This window comes from Alligator mississippiensis, chromosome 5 (genome assembly GCF_030867095.1).
Source record: "Alligator mississippiensis isolate rAllMis1 chromosome 5, rAllMis1, whole genome shotgun sequence".
Lineage (NCBI taxonomy): Eukaryota > Metazoa > Chordata > Crocodylia > Alligatoridae > Alligator > Alligator mississippiensis.
Window position 1 is genome coordinate 15,306,622 of NC_081828.1, and position 19,267 is coordinate 15,325,888.

The 19,267-nt window shown below is 42.0% G+C and overlaps 1 protein-coding gene across 5 annotated transcripts in view; it reads right to left on the reverse strand.

The window, feature by feature from the left end:
• Positions 1-719: 719 nt before the first annotated feature.
• Positions 720-19,267, reverse strand: part of DOCK7 (dedicator of cytokinesis 7) — a 158,738-nt gene continuing 140,190 nt past the window's right edge. For 2 of the 5 annotated variants that reach the window (XM_006274711.4, XM_019489132.2), the window contains 8 exons: positions 17,617-17,631; positions 9,862-9,987; positions 8,076-8,165; positions 7,100-7,336; positions 5,839-5,982; positions 4,155-4,261; positions 3,003-3,170; positions 720-1,237 (listed from right to left, as the gene is read on the reverse strand). In XM_006274711.4, coding sequence (XP_006274773.3) covers positions 1,195-1,237; positions 3,003-3,170; positions 4,155-4,261; positions 5,839-5,982; positions 7,100-7,336; positions 8,076-8,165; positions 9,862-9,987; positions 17,617-17,631 — 930 coding nt within the window. In that variant the 3' untranslated portion in view covers positions 720-1,194. Of the gene's footprint in view, positions 1,238-3,002; positions 3,171-4,154; positions 4,262-5,838; positions 5,983-7,099; positions 7,337-8,075; positions 8,166-9,861; positions 9,997-17,616; positions 17,632-19,267 lie in introns of all 5 variants that reach the window. The other 3 variants (XM_019489130.2, XM_019489133.2, XM_059727904.1) reach the window with 2 other exon arrangements.

The window sequence follows — 19,267 nt, forward strand, 5'->3', positions numbered from 1 at the left end:
AGTAACTATCTTTAAACATAATTCTTTTGTATGTGGTAGAATCTTTCTGTGGAGCAACAACAGCAATTACATATCTGTATTTATTATCTTTCACCATTTTTAATAAAAAAATTAATAAAAACGTTGACATAAAGTGGTTTGGTCTCAAATATACTGTAAGACCGAACTGTGCATTAAATATGTGAAGGAACTACTGTATTGTAACTGAATTCCTGTTTTGGTAGAGATTACTGTGTAAATACATTAAGGTTACTAATACTTCTGGACACAAAAGTTGCACCTTTATTTTATCAGAGAGCGTGGCTGCGTCTACACAAGACACTGCACAGTTGTTACTGTGCAGCCATTCAGTACTTGCATACACAAGTAGTAAATGATTGCAGAGTAACTGGAATTACTGCACAGTAGTGTCACTGAATGGCTATTAGGTGACTGACTGCACAGTAGCTCTACTACTGCGCAGTACTATTGCATCACACTTTGTGCCATGTGACAGTACTGCGCAGTAGTAATGAGTTACTGTACAGTCAGTCTTGTATAGACGCAGCCAGTAAGTAGAAATTATTTTTCCTTGCAACAAGTTCCTAGTCCATATTACAGAAAAATTTAGAGATGATAGTAGTCACTGCACGTATTTAGAAAGTATTACATTAGGACTTACCTTGTCCTATATCTTTTCCAATGAGGCTGATGAGCTCTGAAGTCCAATGCGCAATGAATTAAAGTGTAAACATTCACATATTTAATAGTACCATTGAAATAAACATCACTACATTAAAAACTTCAAAAATGCATCTGCAAATGCTCCTAATATAAATTAAATATATGAACTAAAAGTAAATAAATTTAACATTAAGTAATGCTATAAATAATGATAAATGTGTTTAGTGTACCTTTGAGTCAAAAATGCCTTAAAAAAAACCAGGTAAGTTTACAGCTTATCACCAGTACTTTGTATACCACTGCCATGATTTTTTAAAACATTAAATCTACATTTGACAATTCAAAATGATTTTTGGCCACTTAACACTTCAATGTAAGTAAGTAAAATGGGGGGTGGGGGTGGGGGGGTGTCCACGATGAAGTCCAAGTTTTATTTCTCAGTCAAACTCCTTTGATTCCCAGCGCTGATAATGCGGCTCTTTTCATTACCTTAATTTTAAGTGCTTTTTTTTTTTTTTTTTTTTTACTTGTCTAGATATCCATTTTGCGAAGGCTCATTCTGCTGAAGGAGTCTCTGAGGGAGAAAGAAAAACCAGTCAAATAAACACACATTTTCCATGGGGAATGAAAAAGCCTTTGCTACCCTTTAAAAAAGCAGTTCTGTGCGAAGTTGCTTTGCATTTTTCTTAGAATGTTACTGACCTGAATGTTTCAGCCCATGTGTGTGGAGGGGACAACCACCTACATCCTATTTAACATCAGTCCTCAAAGGGCTTTACTTGGAGCAAGCACTCTGCACAGAGGTGAACTACACCCAGAAAGCATCCAGAAACAAACCTAGGTGACTGACCTGGCCAGTAACCATCTAGCCTAAAGGAGCTCAGAGAGGGAATACCTGGAGAATATTTCACCATCAATCCCAAGAGACTTAAAAAAGTCACAGTGTTAAACAAGGAAGTAACTGGAAGAAACAGCCATCTTTTATTAGCATGCAGTGAGAAGGAAGAAACACACTTAAGTCCAGCAGTTATTTGTGACAGAGGCTTAGTAAAGCGCTCTGCTAGGAGTAGTTTACAACCCACTGTATTGCCCTGTTGCTGAACAGAACACACACACAAGGACACGAGAGATACAGGCTCCTCATTCTGAATGTGTGTGCAGGGGAAGCATTAAAGTCTATATCTGTGTAAAAAACAGTTGCACTGTGGAGCTGAATGTGTGATGAGAGAAACAGTCCTCCTACCTGCTCCTTTTCCTACTCTTTAAAAATGCACACTGGTTGGAGATTAGAGGATGTGAAAGCTAAGTTAAGTACATAGCACAGTTTGTGGGGATGCTCTTCTACCCAAACTGGCTAATAAATCCCTGCCAAGATTATAATGTTGTTACCCTTCCATCTATTCAACGAGCCACAGAGGACACAGGAATGACTATCGGGATATCTTCAGGAATTTCCAAACTTTCCTTCAATAAACAAGCACTTGAAACCACTGGAGTAGTATCTTCCTCATAGATGCAATATTTTGCAGAGTACATTTTTGACCATAAATATACTACAGGACCTTATTAAAATCGGTTTTCACTCATATATCACATGCTTAGTGTAAGGAGGCCCTGATCTGGCTGACAAAATCATTAGTAATAATCATTCCATCCAGGAAGAGCACACACCAACTGCTGAAACTTCCTTAGCCTGAAGAAGGGTTTTTGAACCCGAAAGCTTGCTTAATAACTATTCTCCAACTATTTGGGTTGGTAATAAAAGATATCAGATTCATCCAAGGAACCTTGTCTGCCTTAGTAATAAAGAGGGATTTGTGTTTGGTCCCACTGTAGAATGGAAATACTCAAGGTTCCTTCCAAAAGGATGTTTCCCAACATGGAAAACATCCTCCATCCTCTTAATCCAAAATCCCTGCCTTGCATTTGCTAGTCCTCACCATAGAGCTCTTTAGCAACACCCCAAGAGATTATGGGGCTTCCCTCATGGCCCAGTTTTAGGTTTGGAACTGGCTCTATCAGGTGGAGGAATGATAATGAGGTACTAAGATAGGGGCGACAGAGGCCACCTCACGGGACTGGGGGAACAGGCACTGTCTGAAAAACTCATGTAGGAAAACTGGCCCACCAGTACATCCTAAAATCCAAGACTGATTGAGAAGGGATGGAAGAGGCAGCAAATAAATCCATCTTGAAAGATCTGTAGTAATGAAAGGGATCTAAAACCTTCCCTGGAAAAACCTCCATTCCCATTTCTACCTCTTCTTTACACCAAACCGACCCTGCTGGGTTTGCATCCTATGTGTGCTATGGAGCTACAGCATAAAATTCACACCCACCTATGGCAAGCAACAGGCAGCACAGCCTTGTATAGCTGTGGGATCTTCCTGTTAATCAAGGGCTGGAGAGCTTCTTTAAGACGGTGGTAGTTCCTCTCAAGCTCCCGCTGATACTCCTTTTGGTCTGGGCCTATCAGGCTCTTGTTCTTGCGCAGTGCATCTTCGCACCTAGAAAACAACAGCCGGTCAAACCCCAGCAGAGCAAAAGGGACCTGTTAATTGACTGGGGTGAGAGGATTTAATTCCCTTCTCCTGGCTGAACACCTAATCTCCTCCTTTGAGGTGCACTCAGTTTACCTGGCTCACTGGCTTACCAGGGAGTCGCCTTTTCAATTGCCATTTTATTTATAGACTTGCAGTTCCTCTCTAATTTTATCTTTTTCACCTGTTACATTTATACTCTGTGAAGAGGAGCTGGAAAGCTTATCCCCATCTAACCATTTTCAGGCCAAGGGGGTTTAAAGATGGATGCATCTATTCCTTCCTCTAAGAACAGATTACCCAATAGCAGGCCTTTAAACTCTGGTGTTTTGAAATATGTAAATTAAACAATGGGTATGAAAAGAATTGATAATCTCAATGTGTCCCATTAAATGACCAGGTGCCAATGTATCTATTAGCATGGAATAGTTAGGAATAATTTTATTTTAATTATTTTTCTAAATTATTTAGTGTTCCTGAGAAGGGTTGAATTGAGAAGGCAATTTAAAAAGGGTTTCAGTCCTTCAGAGGACTCAGCCAATTGTGTTTCAGTCATATTTTGGAGAAATCCGCTCCAGGTAATTCAGCCTTCCTGCCAATTTAACAGTGTGTCATTTCTGCAGTCAGGTGTCTGTTTGGACCTATGGTGGGAGGGATGGTTTTCCAAATGTGGACATGTGTTCACGAGGAACCCAGCAAAAAACACCACTTAATTTCATATGAAGAGCCATGCCTAATGGCCTCAGCGACTCGAGAGCTATAGTCCCCAAGGAGGCAAGAAGGATGTAGAGGACATATTCTTTAAACAGCCTGGGTCCTTGAGCTATAGCAAATGGTGCTATAATCTTTGGCTACGTTAACAGGTCCTGGATACTCCCCTATATTACTGCATTTCAATTTGATGTGCTGAAAATAAAGGTCTTTGGAAAGCATGAGGACAGTGCTCTTTACCTTTTTGTGAAGTCTTTGAAACAGAGCCGTAGTTTGTTATGGTGTCTGAAGAGCTTTGGATCATTGGGTATTTCAGACAAGAAAACCTGTGCAACTTCTAATGGTCCCTTTAGGAGCAGAAGAGAAAATAGTAAGTTTCTCTGCACTGTCTGAAATAGCTAGCGGAGAACTGTCTCGCTTGTAGAAACATTCCTAAAATGCCAAATTCCCTGAGAGAATCTTTCATGATGAATTGCACTTTCAAAGTACAAAGTAAATCACCAACTGCCATGAAAACTGGAGGTGTCCGTTGTCCTCAAGATAATTTTTAAAATGCAGTTTCTCACTTTTCGAAGCTGGCTATAAAAATGCATAAAGCTCCATGTTTGTTCTCTCTCGGCTGTTTTGAGATCACATCTGCTCAGCTGACACGTACCAGATGCTTACCCCTGCAAACTGACCCAGCAGGTGTTTGCAGGATTGCAGTCAATTTGGGATCTGTAACAATGTTGTGATTTTCCCAACTTGGGCATTAGCAAAGATTCTGAGGGCAAAAATCTTCCAGCAGTCTCTACCTCTGCAATTGTATTGCTTTCAGTTTCATTGATAATACACAGACTGAATATAATCCAGTTTGTGAACTCTCTGTAGGGCTAACCAAAGTGAGAAACAACGAGACGTCATTATTGCCACGATTCTGAATACTGACAAGGACTGGTGAGATGGGCCACCTTGACTTACTCCCTTTGCTGCTGCAATCTTTGGTGCAGCGCCAAAGATTGTAGAGCTGTGAAATTACAAATACCAACTGCTCAAGAACGAACTTAAGAATCTACCTTTGCACCTACTGCCTGGGCTACAATCCTAAACTCAGCAGAAGTGACCTTCACTAAATCTATCACTGAGGTGGGGCTACAGCAAACTATTTGCCACCATAGAGAAACGTACACTGTGTGTGTATCAGTGGTTTTGTTCAACTGTGCTTTTCACCAGTTCAGGCACAGCCATACAAGCACAATTTCACTGGCAGCAACTCTTTTAAAAGCACCCCACTCTATAGGACAGCTGGTTTTAATACAGGGCATAACAACTAACCAGAGAAGAAAAGGTACATTTGTGCTGAGGCACATTAGGGAAGCATTTCCACAGCAAGGCAAGGAATAAGATCTTGCTGTAACCTGACAGCAGGTTAATTTCTGCACTGCTAGATTATCCCTTATTACCAAAGATGCCCACTCTTTGCAACATAGACAACTGCATTAGCAAACATCTTGGATCATAAAGTTTCCATCCATTTCCTTAAAAAGAGACCAATTTTAAAAATGAACTAAACTTGTTACTGACAAGGCAAAAAGGCAGGCTGCATCTACTACACTTGACCATGAAAGTAATCATCTGTACTGGCATCTTCCTTGAGAGAGAAATAGCAATGGTAGGTTTGTGTTTACCAGCAACAAAACCCAGCAGATCAGTTAGGACTATTTCCTGCAGCAGCAAACCTTCAGATTGCCTGATGCTTAGACTAATGTTTTCTATGTGCTCTTTGTTGTCAGGTAGGACCCAAGCTTATATAAACGATTTTAAAAAATCCTGGCAAACCAGCTTCACCAATGCAATTTCAAAAGGGGGCCTAAGCTTCAACATCCAACTTGCTGGGTACCAGGCAACATCCAGGGTACTTAAAACACGATGAAATGTCACTCACCTGATTTACCGTTGTGCCGACTGAACCCTGAAGCACCATCTGGAGCATCTTTGGATCTGCTGGATCTTGATGAGTTGCAAAAGCCAGTTCCTGTGTTTTTTTCTGCATGTCCTCAATGGCCACTTCAATGGGAGTCAAAATGATCTACACAGACAATTAGCCAGGAACAGAGAGACTTTTGTTATGGCCAGGTTTTTTTACAAGAAGTGCCTGCAGGTGGGCTCTGACGGCTTTAACACAACTGGAAGTGACTTAGGTTTCTTCTATTAAAGAAACTGCTCTAGCAGAATGTAACTCATGCCCCAACAGGGCCTACTTTTATATCAGTTTGTACCAGTTCAACAGGAGTGATTTTGAAATGATTTATAGTCCAGCTGGTGCAAAAAGCTGTGCAGGTCCACACTGACTGCAGTTTAAACCAGGTGGGGTTTAGTTTAGTTTGATCAGAAGGATCATGGGAAAGCAAAATAAACCTCTCAAATGAAAACAGCTTGTGTCCCCATGTAGGGCTCTGCCCAGGTGTTTAATTTAGCTGGCTCAGTTTTGGACATAAGCAAGGCTTCATCTGGATTGAGGTCCATTGTCTAGGTATTCCTTTTGCAATGCTCCTAAGGAACAGAAACACCTGAGTCTGACATGTCAGCCAAGCAATGGAAGTGCAACTCCTGAACATACTTGGCCATTTGGAAAGCCCCTGGAACTTGGATCAAATTCCAGTGGTTCAATATCTGCAGCAGAGCTTCCTGAGGGATGTGAATGCTCATAACATGGGGGAACTACTAGTGAGCACAGTGCATTTGTGAAGTGACAGGTGAAAACTTTGACGTGATGTGCAGTAGCATAACTTGGGCTGGGTGAGTGAGGCACCAACTCTGGGTTCTGTTTTAGAGCAGGTGCAAGAATGGCACCTACACTGTTGCTGCACCACCGCCCAGAATGCAAGGCTTCTTAGTTACGCCTCTGTTAATGAGCTTTTTGAGTGCACTGAGATCTACTGATGACCAGTGCTATTAAACTCTAAGGATTACTATTATTCTGATTAGGGCCTGCACACAGTGTAATTTACAATGGTTTTCTTGCACGAGTGTAAGTTACACTGGTGTCTGGAACGGACAGATGCACAGCCATTCTAATCCCATCTAAAATTAGATTTTACTGTAACATGGCATGTTATGTTACTATTTTGTTACTACACAGCGCATCCCCCCAACAGTAGCTGCCATTCAAGATTTACAATCAACAAGGGGCACAGGTCTCTTACCTCCTCTTTGTGGATGACATTTATTCTAGTTTTAATGTAAGGGAAAGCATGTGATGTAGTCAAGATTGTCTTCCTCTTGAACTGCTCATGCAGCTCCCCATGTGCCCGGCCATCCAGGGTGAAGGGCGTGCAGTACATGAAACGCCGCAGGTTATAGTTTTTGTCAAAATAGGTTATCCTGTCCTTCATCTCATATGTGTCGAAATAAGGTTCCACATAGGTTATTTGGATGTAGGCCTGGAACCAGAAAAACATGCTGCCAGGTAACCAAGGCTAATGCCAAAGGAAGCCACAACACAAAGAGAGAATTCCCCTTCCTGTTGTCTAGGGGCACCCCCCCCCCCCCAACCTACCTCCAAGAAACAGGACTCTTCAGTCTTAGGGGGTCACACCCAGGTACTTCAATTCATTTCTCATTCTGCCCTTACTCAGAGGAAACAGTTGGTTTTACAAGGAGCTGGGGGTGTTTAACAGCTGCTCAGTCACTCATGGTGTGGGGAAATGTTGCTGCTTCCCTCCTCTCCAGAAGAGGGAGGGGAATCACCCTCACTTGCAGGCCTACTCTCCACCTTCTCTCCTGGCCAGACATCTGCATGGCGGGGCAGATCTGGACTAATGAGGGAGAAGCAAGCAAACTAGGGACTGGAAAATGGAAGAAATATGTAATAAGCTGCCCTCCCTTTTTTTGTAGAAATTATGTGGAAAGGCATATGCAGCATGAGGCTATGGGGGCAGGGATCTTTGCAGGGGGGAATACTGGCAGACCATGACCTCCCTCTGATCTCCTTAGGGATTGGAAACAGGTCATGCGACCTACTCTGCCTTCCTCTGACAGAACGGTGCTGGGGACATCTCCAGAAGGGGGCCCTCCTGGATGTGTTGTGGCAGGGAGATGGATCCAGCCCAAGGTTTTCCCCATTGTACGTTCAATATTCAGCAATGGTTTAAACACTGCCACAGTACCTTCTAAACTTACCTTGTTAGGATCTAGTTTACATTTGTCTACAGGGTTAGAGTCTTTAATCACTTCCACAACATCTTCACCAAACCGTTCTCCGTAAAACCCCTGAAAGTGAGAACACCACACTGAAAGACCATAGCAAATGCTGCAATCACAGATGAGGAAGGGGGTGGGACAGATCAGGGAAAATTCAATATGGGTACAACTCCAACTGCCTTCAGTAGGAACCATGCCAGGGCTGCAGTTGATCTTCTGAGTCAAAGGGAAATAATCAGCTCTGTTTCAGGGGATACAGAAAAAACCCTGGAAGCTAATCGGGCTCTAGATCCTTCTAGTCCCATATACTGGCCATCTGGTTTTGGACAAGTCTGACCTTTTATGTGTCTAAACCTAACTGAAAATTGGGCTCAACACAGGATCTGCTTGAAAACCAGATGCTGCATCAGAATGGGGCGCTGCTGGATTCAATAAACTGAATGTGGGGGATGAGGCAAGAGAACAGGAATGTCCAGACTCCGATCTCACAGCTTCATTCTTTGCAGTACGACGGCATCACTGTGGCACCTGAGATCAGAATCAGAGCCCAGAGTTTTGCCCTTCACTTCTTCAAGGAAGAGGTCTGGATAACTGAAACTCAGGGTCTGAACACACAATGCATTTACACCAGTGCACATTACATTGGTTTAAATTACACTCGGATCTCAGCTATCAAACAGTAACTGCTTGCCATGAGCACTGTCTCCATAGATGATGGGAAGCATTAACAACTTGTCTTGAGCGAAGGATGAGAGTGGGCAGGTGACACAGGGATCTATTTTTAACTAAAGAAGTCCTTATACCAGTGCAGGGGCTTATTTTGTCCACCTGCTCCTTGATTACACTGGGGTAAGTATACTGCATATCCAAGCCCTAATTTTACAAACTGTATTTTCAAAGTGATTTTAGGTGCCTGCCCCATTTTTGTGCATCTAGTCTGATATACACTAAGGAACCATTATTTTCCACATCAGGGTAGTAGAGAAAACTCCAGCACTTTCTGCAAATCAAATCCCTATTATTTGTCTCAAGTTTTTTTCAAGCATGTTTAGTTCAACTGGCCACATTCAATCTGCAAAAGCATGCAGAAGACTTCCTAGTCAACCAAACTAACAGCTCAGCCAGGGGAGACAAGTAAGAAATACTCAGTTTTAATGGGTATTTCAACAGAATGTCTGAGTGGGCAGTCAGGAAAAAAATTAAATGCAATACTAAGACACAGGGGAAATGTCAATGTAGAAGAAGTTCAAGAAGGAGAGAGGAATGACTGGAATACCAATGTCAGTCAGGCTTGCTGGACTAGCAGATGGCAATGCAGTACAATACACCAAGAACTTGGAAGGAATGTGTTGAGTTTTGGCATCTAGTTGCAGGGCTGAGTGAAGTTATTACTGTTTGGTGTCTAGTGGGAAAAGTGGGAAAGCCTTTAATCCCCTTTGCAGAGGCAGGAGGGGACACCAGTGGTAGGGTGGGCCATATCAGGTCAGGAATATGGTGCTATGACCATTCTTGGCAATGCTAAACTACTGAGGCAATTTACTGCAGTGACCTGTGCTGCCCATTCTGTAAAGTGGCCATTTTGGTCCATACAGAAGCCTGGAGTCAGGCTCCAAGAGGCACAGGGAAAAATCCCACCCACTGCCTTGGCCTAGTGATTTTAGTGCCAACCACAACATGCATTTCATGCAAGACTCCAGCTTTTAAGAGCAGAATTGCTAAAGTTCAATTTACAGATAGAAATTTTGGACAGTCATGACAATCTCACCTCCAGTCTATGGGATATTTCCGCCAGCTTTGTTATGGCAGGTTCCTTGTACACAAATTCTTGCTCATCTAAGTCTCCAAATTTAGTGCCGTAAAAGCCAACCCGGAAGTATGTACCAAACATCCGCTTTCCATCCTACGTTTGGAGAGACATGAGGCGTGTCAGTAAGCAGGCACAGTCACATATGCTGGCATTTTGCACAGATGCAAATTTGCCCCTAGGTTTAAATTGAATTTATGCAAGAAGAAAGTAAAATAAAATCAAATCAAATAAAATAGCTGCAACTGGGGTAGTCAGCACTGAAACTCAAATACCAGCAAGCTGACAGCAAACTAACAGCATGTCACACAGAGCAGTGAAGGCCTGACCGTGCAGTGAGTTTTCTCTCTGGAGGACTCTTAACAGAGTCAGGAGATTCTGGGAGACATTTCCCAGGGAAAGCTCAGTGCAAGATCCTCAGCAGGTAGAATATTCATAGCTCCAGTGAAGCCTAGTGAGCTCTGCAGATATCAACCAGCTGGTTGCCACTGGCTTCTAGAGTTAAGGAAACCACTAAGGCACCAGTCCTGCAATCTGTACCAAAAGGCATGTGTGGCTCCACACTGGAGTCCTACCTTTCACAGACAACTAATTGCAGGAAAGGGCCTAAACCAAGACGTAAATTATACAGTGATTTTAAAAAGAAAATGCTTTTTCTTAACAGCATGTTTAACTGAAACACTTTTTTCTCTTAGAATAAACTCTAGGGCCAAAGTCACTCCTGGGGAAAGCAGTTGCAACTCCATTGACTTCCATGCACTTGCTTCCATTTACGCCAACCATGAATTTGGCTTGCAGAATGGAACAGCTATGATAATAAATCAGAAATGTGCGGATTTTTTTACATAAAAAAATAAGATTGAAAGAGGAAGAGAAACATTGTTTTGAAATCATGCCTTTGGTTTTGTTAAGGAGCAACAAAAAAAAACCCGCACTGCATGCACAAACCAAAAGTGCTCTTCAGAAAGAAACTCCCAAATGTTCACCTTTACTCTCATGGGAACGTGTGATAGAGAGCATCATGCATCATATCTCAGTCTGACTTAGTGTTTGGGCTTGAAGCAGCACCTCAGATATCCGGATCAGTGTATGTGATTTTTAATCATACTTTGCTATGGAAAAATTGATCATTCTGTGGTGATGGTGAAAATAAGCAGAAGGGATGCACAACTCAGAAGATAAAAGGAATCTGATCCATGAAAAAATGATGAGTCAAAGTAGTGGTCAAACAGCTGATGGGAGCGGTGGGGTATTTCATCTAAAGACACTATAATTCTTCGTAACAAAAAAGCATGATTGCTCTGCAGCTATAGTTTTGCCTCTGATCTGGTGGGTGGAGAGAAGAAAAACCAGGCAAATTACACTGAGAATGGAAATGCCATTTCCATAGCCTCTTCCTTCCCTCATTTAGCTCACTGGAACATCACTGCAGTGCTCCACAGAAAATACCTGATGGGAGCTGCAGCATGTGATACACTTTGCTTGATCAGGGCCTTTATGAACATAGTCTTTTAACAAAGGTGTTGGAAGCAACTGTTGGGCATTATCCATCGATGTGGCACACATGTCACTCAATGAAGACCCGTCCCACTCAGTACTACTCAACTGCACTATATAACTCAGTCATTAAAGGAAGCCAGTCTAAAAGAAAACCTCCTCATTTCAACTCTGTTAGCTATTTCCTTGCTCCCCCCATGTTAGTGGAGCTACTTTCAGATAAGTGTAGAACACACTTCAGGCCTCTTAATTCCTAGGCCCTTTCCTTATTCACTACAGTAGGCTCTTTCCCCCTCTTGGGTCTCTGCTCCATATGACAGACACGATCTTTCTTTTGTGTAAATAAGCGGGATTTTTGCCACAGACTTCCACTCAGCAGAACTGGGTCAAATACCTCTTCTGCTTGGCCATAGTAGTTTGCAAAGCAACTCCTGCATCCCATTCCAGTACTGGTACCAAACAATATTAAAAATGTACTTGTGAAAGTAATACAAAGGTCTGTTGAAGGCAGCTGCAGTGAGCACCTCCTCGGCCTGTAACTAACTGAGCTAGATGGGAACTGAGAGAATTGAGCCCTCTCCAAGAAGTGCCCAGTATCCACAGGATTGGCCATGCAGGTCAGAGGCTGCGCAGGAGGTACAGAGTACCTTTATCTACTACAAATCTTGGTGCCCAATAAACTCATCATCATAAATCAGGGTTCAACAGCGCCCAGGTGGAATGAAGGCAATTGTGGCTTGAGAAAAAGACATCTGGGCTTTGCTAGTGCACCATGTTGTTTAAAAAAAACCCCCAAAACTGTCAAAGTAATTCTGTTTTTCTTGAAAAAGCTTAAAAATCTTGTGACATGTTCAAAGGAGAAGAACCACCACCCACACCCAAATTTAGGGCTCAACCACAACCTCCAGTACCTGCCTGTACTCCAAGCCCCCTTCCTGGGTCAGACTGCCAGGTTAAGAAAACAAAGGTGGCCCTGTGATATCCTGCCCTTGAGGCTGTCAGGTGTTAGCCCCTGGGAAAGTTAAAGCATCTACCAGGCTGCTCTATGTTGTCTGTTATTAGGGCTATACGAAGCTTCGGGTGCTGATTCAATTCGGAAGAGATTCGGTCAGATTCGGCGGCCAAATTTCTGAATCCGAATCGAATTGGGAAACCGATAAAAAGGTCCGAATCTATTTGAAGCCTCTGAGTGCAGCCCTGCACTCATGGCTGCTGCAACGGCTGTCAGGGCTTCTGGGGGCTCATGGCAGAGCCCCCACCATGCAGCACAGGGCAATGGGGGGTAGCAGGGACTGCTCTCCTGCCTAGCAGGAGCCAGTGAGTATGGTTTGTTTGCTCGTTTTTTTTTTCAAATAAAGAGCCGGGAGCTGGGGTTGGGGCTGGGAGGGGAAGCCATCAATGGGGCTGGGAGATAGGGCCTGTTTGATTCGGAGATTTGGCTGATTTGGCGGTGGCCAAATCCCTGAATCAGATCCGGCCAGATTGACTGGGGACAGTGATTCGAATCACCGAACTGAATCGCTCTCCCCTGAATCAGCCGAATCCAAAGCAAATACTAGCCACTTTGCACAGGCCTATCAGTTATCAACAGTCTCAAAGGTCACAGCAAGCAGTCAGATGGAGGCAGGGATGCTACATTTCCCTAGCTATGTCTTCCCCCTACACCAGCCAAAGATTCCCTGTGTGGCTAGTGGGATTCTCCAACAGCCAGAGAGCAAACAAACCTTATACCAGGACACAAATCTGTCCAGTGACTTCAATGGTATCAAGTATGATACCTTGCAGTGTTTGCTGGATAAGGACATTAGTTTATAGAGCTTGGGCATTGTGACAGATAATTTGTCTAAGTACAATGCACAATGATGTAGCTAGACAAGTAGTAAGTAGGAAAAAGCAAACCACTGGCTGTTTGTCACTGCAAATTAGTTTAGTATCTCTGGTGATATGCACTAACCCTGCATAAAAGCAGGGTTAAGTGTGGGTATGTGAATTGGAGTGGGGTGGAAGGGGTTTAGAGAGAAGAGTAGCAACTGCAAAGACAAAAATTAGAAGCCCTGAAGCCAGGTCCCATGAAAGGCATGCAACCTTTCTCCTCAGAGCCTCTAACTGCAATGGCTCTTCCTGACAACACATACTATATTAAGGCAAAAACCCAGTTGCTTAAGCTGAACTTCTGATGTCTGGAAATATTCTAATGAAAGATGAGGACAGTAGGTCATTCTTTACAGCTGCTACTCTGTTTTATGAAGCTGGCTGATGGCTTAATGCGTTCACCATTCGTCTCTGGAGTCCTGGTCTCCAGATCCCATTTGTCTGATGGGATCTAGAGTACCTTGTGTTCTGTTAGGCAGACAAGGTTCCTTGGGTAAATCTGATATCTTTTATTAGACCAACCCAAATAGTTGGAGAATATTTATTAAGCAAGCTTTCGGGTTCAAAAACCCTTCGTCAGGCTAAGGAAGTTTCAGCAGTTGGTGTGTGCTCTTCCTGGACGGTGTGTTCTGTTACACACTCCAGCCAAAGCTCGGGGGACACTCAACACTGGAACAGCAGGGATATTACAGCTCAGAGCTGAGGTGAATGGGTGCCTACAGCACGTGATTTCCACCCCTCAGCTACAACAGCATGTTTTACACAAGATAGTCTTCTGGCTAGAGGGTTGTGTTATAAGGCAGGCCAATAATATACAAAAAACAAGCTTTCGTGCCATTTACATGAGCAAGACTAAACGATTTTAGGACAGTATTTTGTTCGAAGACTTTCCATCTGTGTAGACATGTTGCGGTTCTTCATTTTGATGAGTGCTCACTTCCGTCACAAAATACTTCATTAAAATCTCTGAACAAGTGTGACTTCCCATAATGTTTAGCGCCTGGGTCCCCCGGGTGGGACTGCACTGAGAGTTAAGCAACACAGTAGGAGCACTTGTGAAAGGAGCTTTAGATGCAGAGGTGAAGTGGATGGGGAACATGTTTCGAAGTTGGGAACACCTGTCCCAGTTGCCAAACAGGCTACTCTAGGATATACCTCCCTATCCCCACCCCAAGGTGTCTCCATAATAAAAGCAATGAGACATCTCTTTGAGGCTTCCTTTAATCTATTCTCCTGGCTTTAGCTAACCTTGATCTCTGCATCTGAGCTGTTGGGTACTACATCAAATCCAAACCCGTTTTCAGCTCAGCGAGGTGAGTTTTGCTAACGTGGCACAGAGTCACTGTTGTTTCAGACCACAGGGGGACACAGACACTATGAGCGAATGTTTATGAGCTGTTTTCATCCTGCATCTATTTTTAGTAACCGTGAATCTCTAAAATTGGGAAAAGCTGTTTTTAGCCTGGTTGGGATTTCTATTTGTTTGAAACTAGCGAGCTAATATATTAGAAGCCGCATCAGCTAGTCAGGCTAGGGGGTTTGTTGAATCGGAGGTAGTTACATGCAGAGCGAGGATCAAGCAACCCAAGTCATTTAAGTCTGCAGCTAACAGGATTACCGAAGAAGACTGGCCAGTCACCTAGGACAAAGTCAGAAACGGAGTGACCTTTAAATCCTCCTGCCTAGTGGGTGCAAAGTGGCTTTTCTAGGAGTTGGTAGACTGGGGAAGACTAAAGGAAAATATGAAGAAATGTAAGAACTGAAACAAAAAATGAAATGCCACAGCTAAGCTGCCGGTAGTAGGATGAACAATAACACAGTACGGTATCAGTGACTGTGCTATGAGCATGTGGACGCTTCGGTTACTTTTGCCAATTTTTTTTTCCCCACAGAAATTTAATCCAAAGTCCCTGTAAAGACAGTACTGGAAAACAAAGAACTTAAAAATACTCCATGGTCTTGTTTCTGAAGAAAGCTAAAAATGCAGTTATGAGGGAGGAATTATTAAAAGCATTTGATCTCCTATTATTTCAAGAAAAATAATAGGTCTTTGGGAGAAGAGAATGAAGGTGAACACTGAATAGCCATTACAGAACTGGCAGAGCAGATAACAGCCACCATGATTTATGAAGGGTACATGATTTGTTATTATGCATGGTAAATACCTTTCAAAATTGCTGGGAATAAAGTTTTAGAGTTATCTCTTGCACACACACCAAAAGCTTTGCCAACTAGATTTACATACCAGTAAGTTAACAAGGAATTAGACACAGTGGTTATCTACTGGCTCTGTTGAGACCAGTACAGTAACATGGGCATAAATGAAAGCACAACCAGCCCAAAGTAGGTATGAATAAAAATAATTCCTTCATATCTGTTATGCAGAATGAACAACCCCAAATGTTTTTTCTACACTATGGTACATTTTCTTTTTGAAATTTAATTTGATGAATTAAATCTCTCAGGCGGTGCTGGCAACTTTCACATGTCCTGTGAGTTTTAAGAGTTTTTCTCAAAACCTCAGCTCTTGGAGTCTTGTGATTAGCTCAGCATTCATGATTTAAAAAAAAAGACAACAATCCTAACACTCCTGGCTTCAGGGAACAATATTAAAAGGTGAGATATAACAGCTCAAAGACCTGGAGGGTAAATTGTTTATTATTTTAAAATGGTGGGGGGTTAAGGCAAATTTCAGCAAATTTTGCAAATGCAGTAGGGCTGGACTCATAATTTTGCACACTTGGTGTTGGCAATACTGCCCTCCCAGTACGATGCTGTGTGAATCTTATGGTTGGCATAGCTCTTTGGTAAATTGAAATTACTGGGGTTTCCACGGAGTTAAAAAAAAAAAGAAAAAGAAAGAAAAAAATCCACAAAGTAGGAACTTACCACAACAGACAATAGTAAAAGTGGGGAGTAGGGTCAGCAACCAGGGCGATAGAGGAGAAAACAGAAAGTATTTTAATTAGGGAAATTTCAAAAAACAAACAAGCAGCAACTGGCAGCAAATGAATTAAAAAAATAGGTAAGCATCAATTAAAGTATTTAAAAATAAGGAATAAAGGAAAAACATGCAACAAATTTGGAAGCTACAAAGCAAAAGGATCAGCAAAAACGTGGTAACAAAGTGCACAACAGTAGACAAGACCATAAACCATGGGTGTGTTTTACCATGCAATAAAACATGACTGAATGATGTTAAAATCATAACCAATGACAGGATATACTTCAGGGGTCGATTTAGCATCACGCAGATTGATCAAAACAGATGCTCACAGGATTTCATATTCCTTGGATATTGAATGTACATAATTTACAGTCTTATGATACAAACACTGGATTGCTGGGTTTGCTTCATCAGCTTGGACTTGTCGCAGTAAAAGCCAGTGATTTACAAGGCATGTGCTGCCACAATTAAGCTACTGAGTTTCAGTTCTTGTTTGCCCAGAAATAGAGATGAAGTTGAGAGATATTTAGGCAAAATAATGGGTGCAGCATATTGCACAGAAAGCAGAAGCAGGCTATAGCACCTGGAAATATCCTTCTGGAATGGACAAAAATGATCTGGCATCATATTTATAAAATGTGGGGAAAAGCAAAGGTTTTAAAGTTTGTAGAGTTGTAAGAGCAAAATTGAGATCAGGTGAATATGAACTGATTTATCAAAATCACAGCATGCTGGTCTGTGTAAGAGACATAGCAAAGGTGGGGATTTTTTTGTTTGCTTTTTTGTTTTTAATCCAAATATATCCTGTATTTATGCATCCACCACCTCGTGTTTTAGCCTCTGCTAAAACAAGAGTGGCAAAACTAAATTTCTATGAACAGAGGAATTGAGCTATTTTACTGCTACCTAAAAATCTGCATAGCAAATATTGAAGAATTCTTCCTATATTAATTGGCTAGACTAAATGGCCTTTAGCGAAGAGTTAATGTCTGCTTAACTGTGACCGATTTGTTAATAACTCCTCTGAGCATTATCACTTAAATCGACCCCTGTAGGTGGGGTGAAAAAAATGGTATGAACAGATGAAATTCCGTGTCAATGTTGATGAGCAGAAATATAAATGAAATATAAAAACAAACTAGTGATGGTACAGTGGCTCATTCACCAAAGAACCTCATTAGTGGAACACATTGGCATCCATGCACTACCTAACAGCTTCTTACAAAGAATTTCCTACAACAACCACAATTGTTTTATTGATATTTCTTTGGTTAATGAATTCAGTTTCATAGCAGACAGCAACAGAAATACCCACAACTAGCACATGTGGGGAAAGCATTGGCATAAGTCATCTGATCAATCTATTAGTGTTCTGTACTAACTAAAGTTTAGTTACCTACCTCCCAGCCAGTACTCTGTATAACAAAAAGTAAAAAGGGCATGTCACAGAAACAAAGAAAAAAAAGTTTCAAAGGTCAAAACATGACCATTCCAGATTAATAATACCTCGCGTTTATGATCTCAACAATTATAAGTTATCATGCACCTAAACCGACCTACTGTTCTTTTTGACCTAGAAGAACAATAAATTATCGTTAGAGACCTACCAACCACTTCTTTGTTCTTTATTAGTCTGTTGATAACATCTGGTTAATATTAAGAAGTTTGGCACCGCCTGGCTGCAAGTCACAAGTTGGAGACAAAATAGGTCACATCCTCAGCAGGTGTAAATCAGAACAGTTCTAGTCTGATCAATTCAGCTACACTGATTTACATCCTCTTTAGGGAGCCTGAGTTTGTCAAGCCCAGATTTTTCTGAGTGTAATTAAACCGAGTGACAAAAAATGTACCTGGTCCAGGTGAAGTAAGTGCTGATCAGGGTGAGTGGCTAAAACACAGCAGTCATATGCATTTTAGCACGGGTTGCTGAGTTCACCTTCCTCCATGGAAAAGGTCAAGTCCCACTAGCCAGTCCAAGAAAGCAATGAACGATTCCTAAAATTTGCTGGGCACTCTCATTTCCTATTGAGCTGAGGCCCACGGAGCTCAATGGCAGTACAGTACCTTCCAAGGAATGCTGCCCAGAATCCCATGGCACTGATCTGCAGAGATCTGACCCTGCAAGACACTGAGCACCTTCTAAGAGGTGCTGAGTGCCTTCAAATCCCACTAACCTCAGGCCACTACTAAGGAAAACTCCCCTTTTTCAGACCGTGCTTATGTATAGACTTAAACTTTGGCATGAATTTAAGCCCATGATTAAGTGCTTTCCTGAATAAGAGCCTCAGCTTGTGAACATGGACTCAGTGAGAAGTGAACTCACCAACTGGTACCTGGAGCTTAATCTTATGCCACTGCTTTCAATGGGAGCACGACTGGGCCACAAAACAGCTAACACTGCAGGGAAAGGAGCAGGAGAATGCAGAGAGGACACCGTACAGTGTACTTGGCTGCGATTACATGTACATTACAGATGTACTTTGCTAGTATGTGGCACAGCTAAAACCAACTTCCTTCACTCCTGAATGTTTGCTTTTCCAATGACAGGCATATTATCCAACCTTTAGTTATACTGTGGATACAATTTTAAGGATCACCTTTCAAAACAGTAACAGATGCGGTCAGAAAAAACCCTAGTTTTGGGGGAAAGGGAATAAGTGTCTCTTTTTAAAACAAAAAAAGATTACGGGGCAGGAAATTAAGACAAAGGAGCTCCAAACACCCTGTTTAAGAATGCACGTAACATAGGGAGAGCTAAATACAGCCCCAACATTTTTTCATGATATACTTTTTAAGCTAAATGTAACAAGCTCCCGTTTCTCAGCAATGCAACATGTTTTAAAGTAATAGGTGAAATTATAAACCCATAATTAAAATGCACAAAGCACTTGATGGATCTTCCAATGATTAATTCTGGATAATTTGTGTACTTTTGACTTAAAATTATTGTGTGTGGAATGAGCCTTCCTTACAAATCTAATTAAAAGTGTGCATAGAGAATCAATGCTTATAGTGACCCTCACTGTAGACTAACATTTTGATGATACTTGT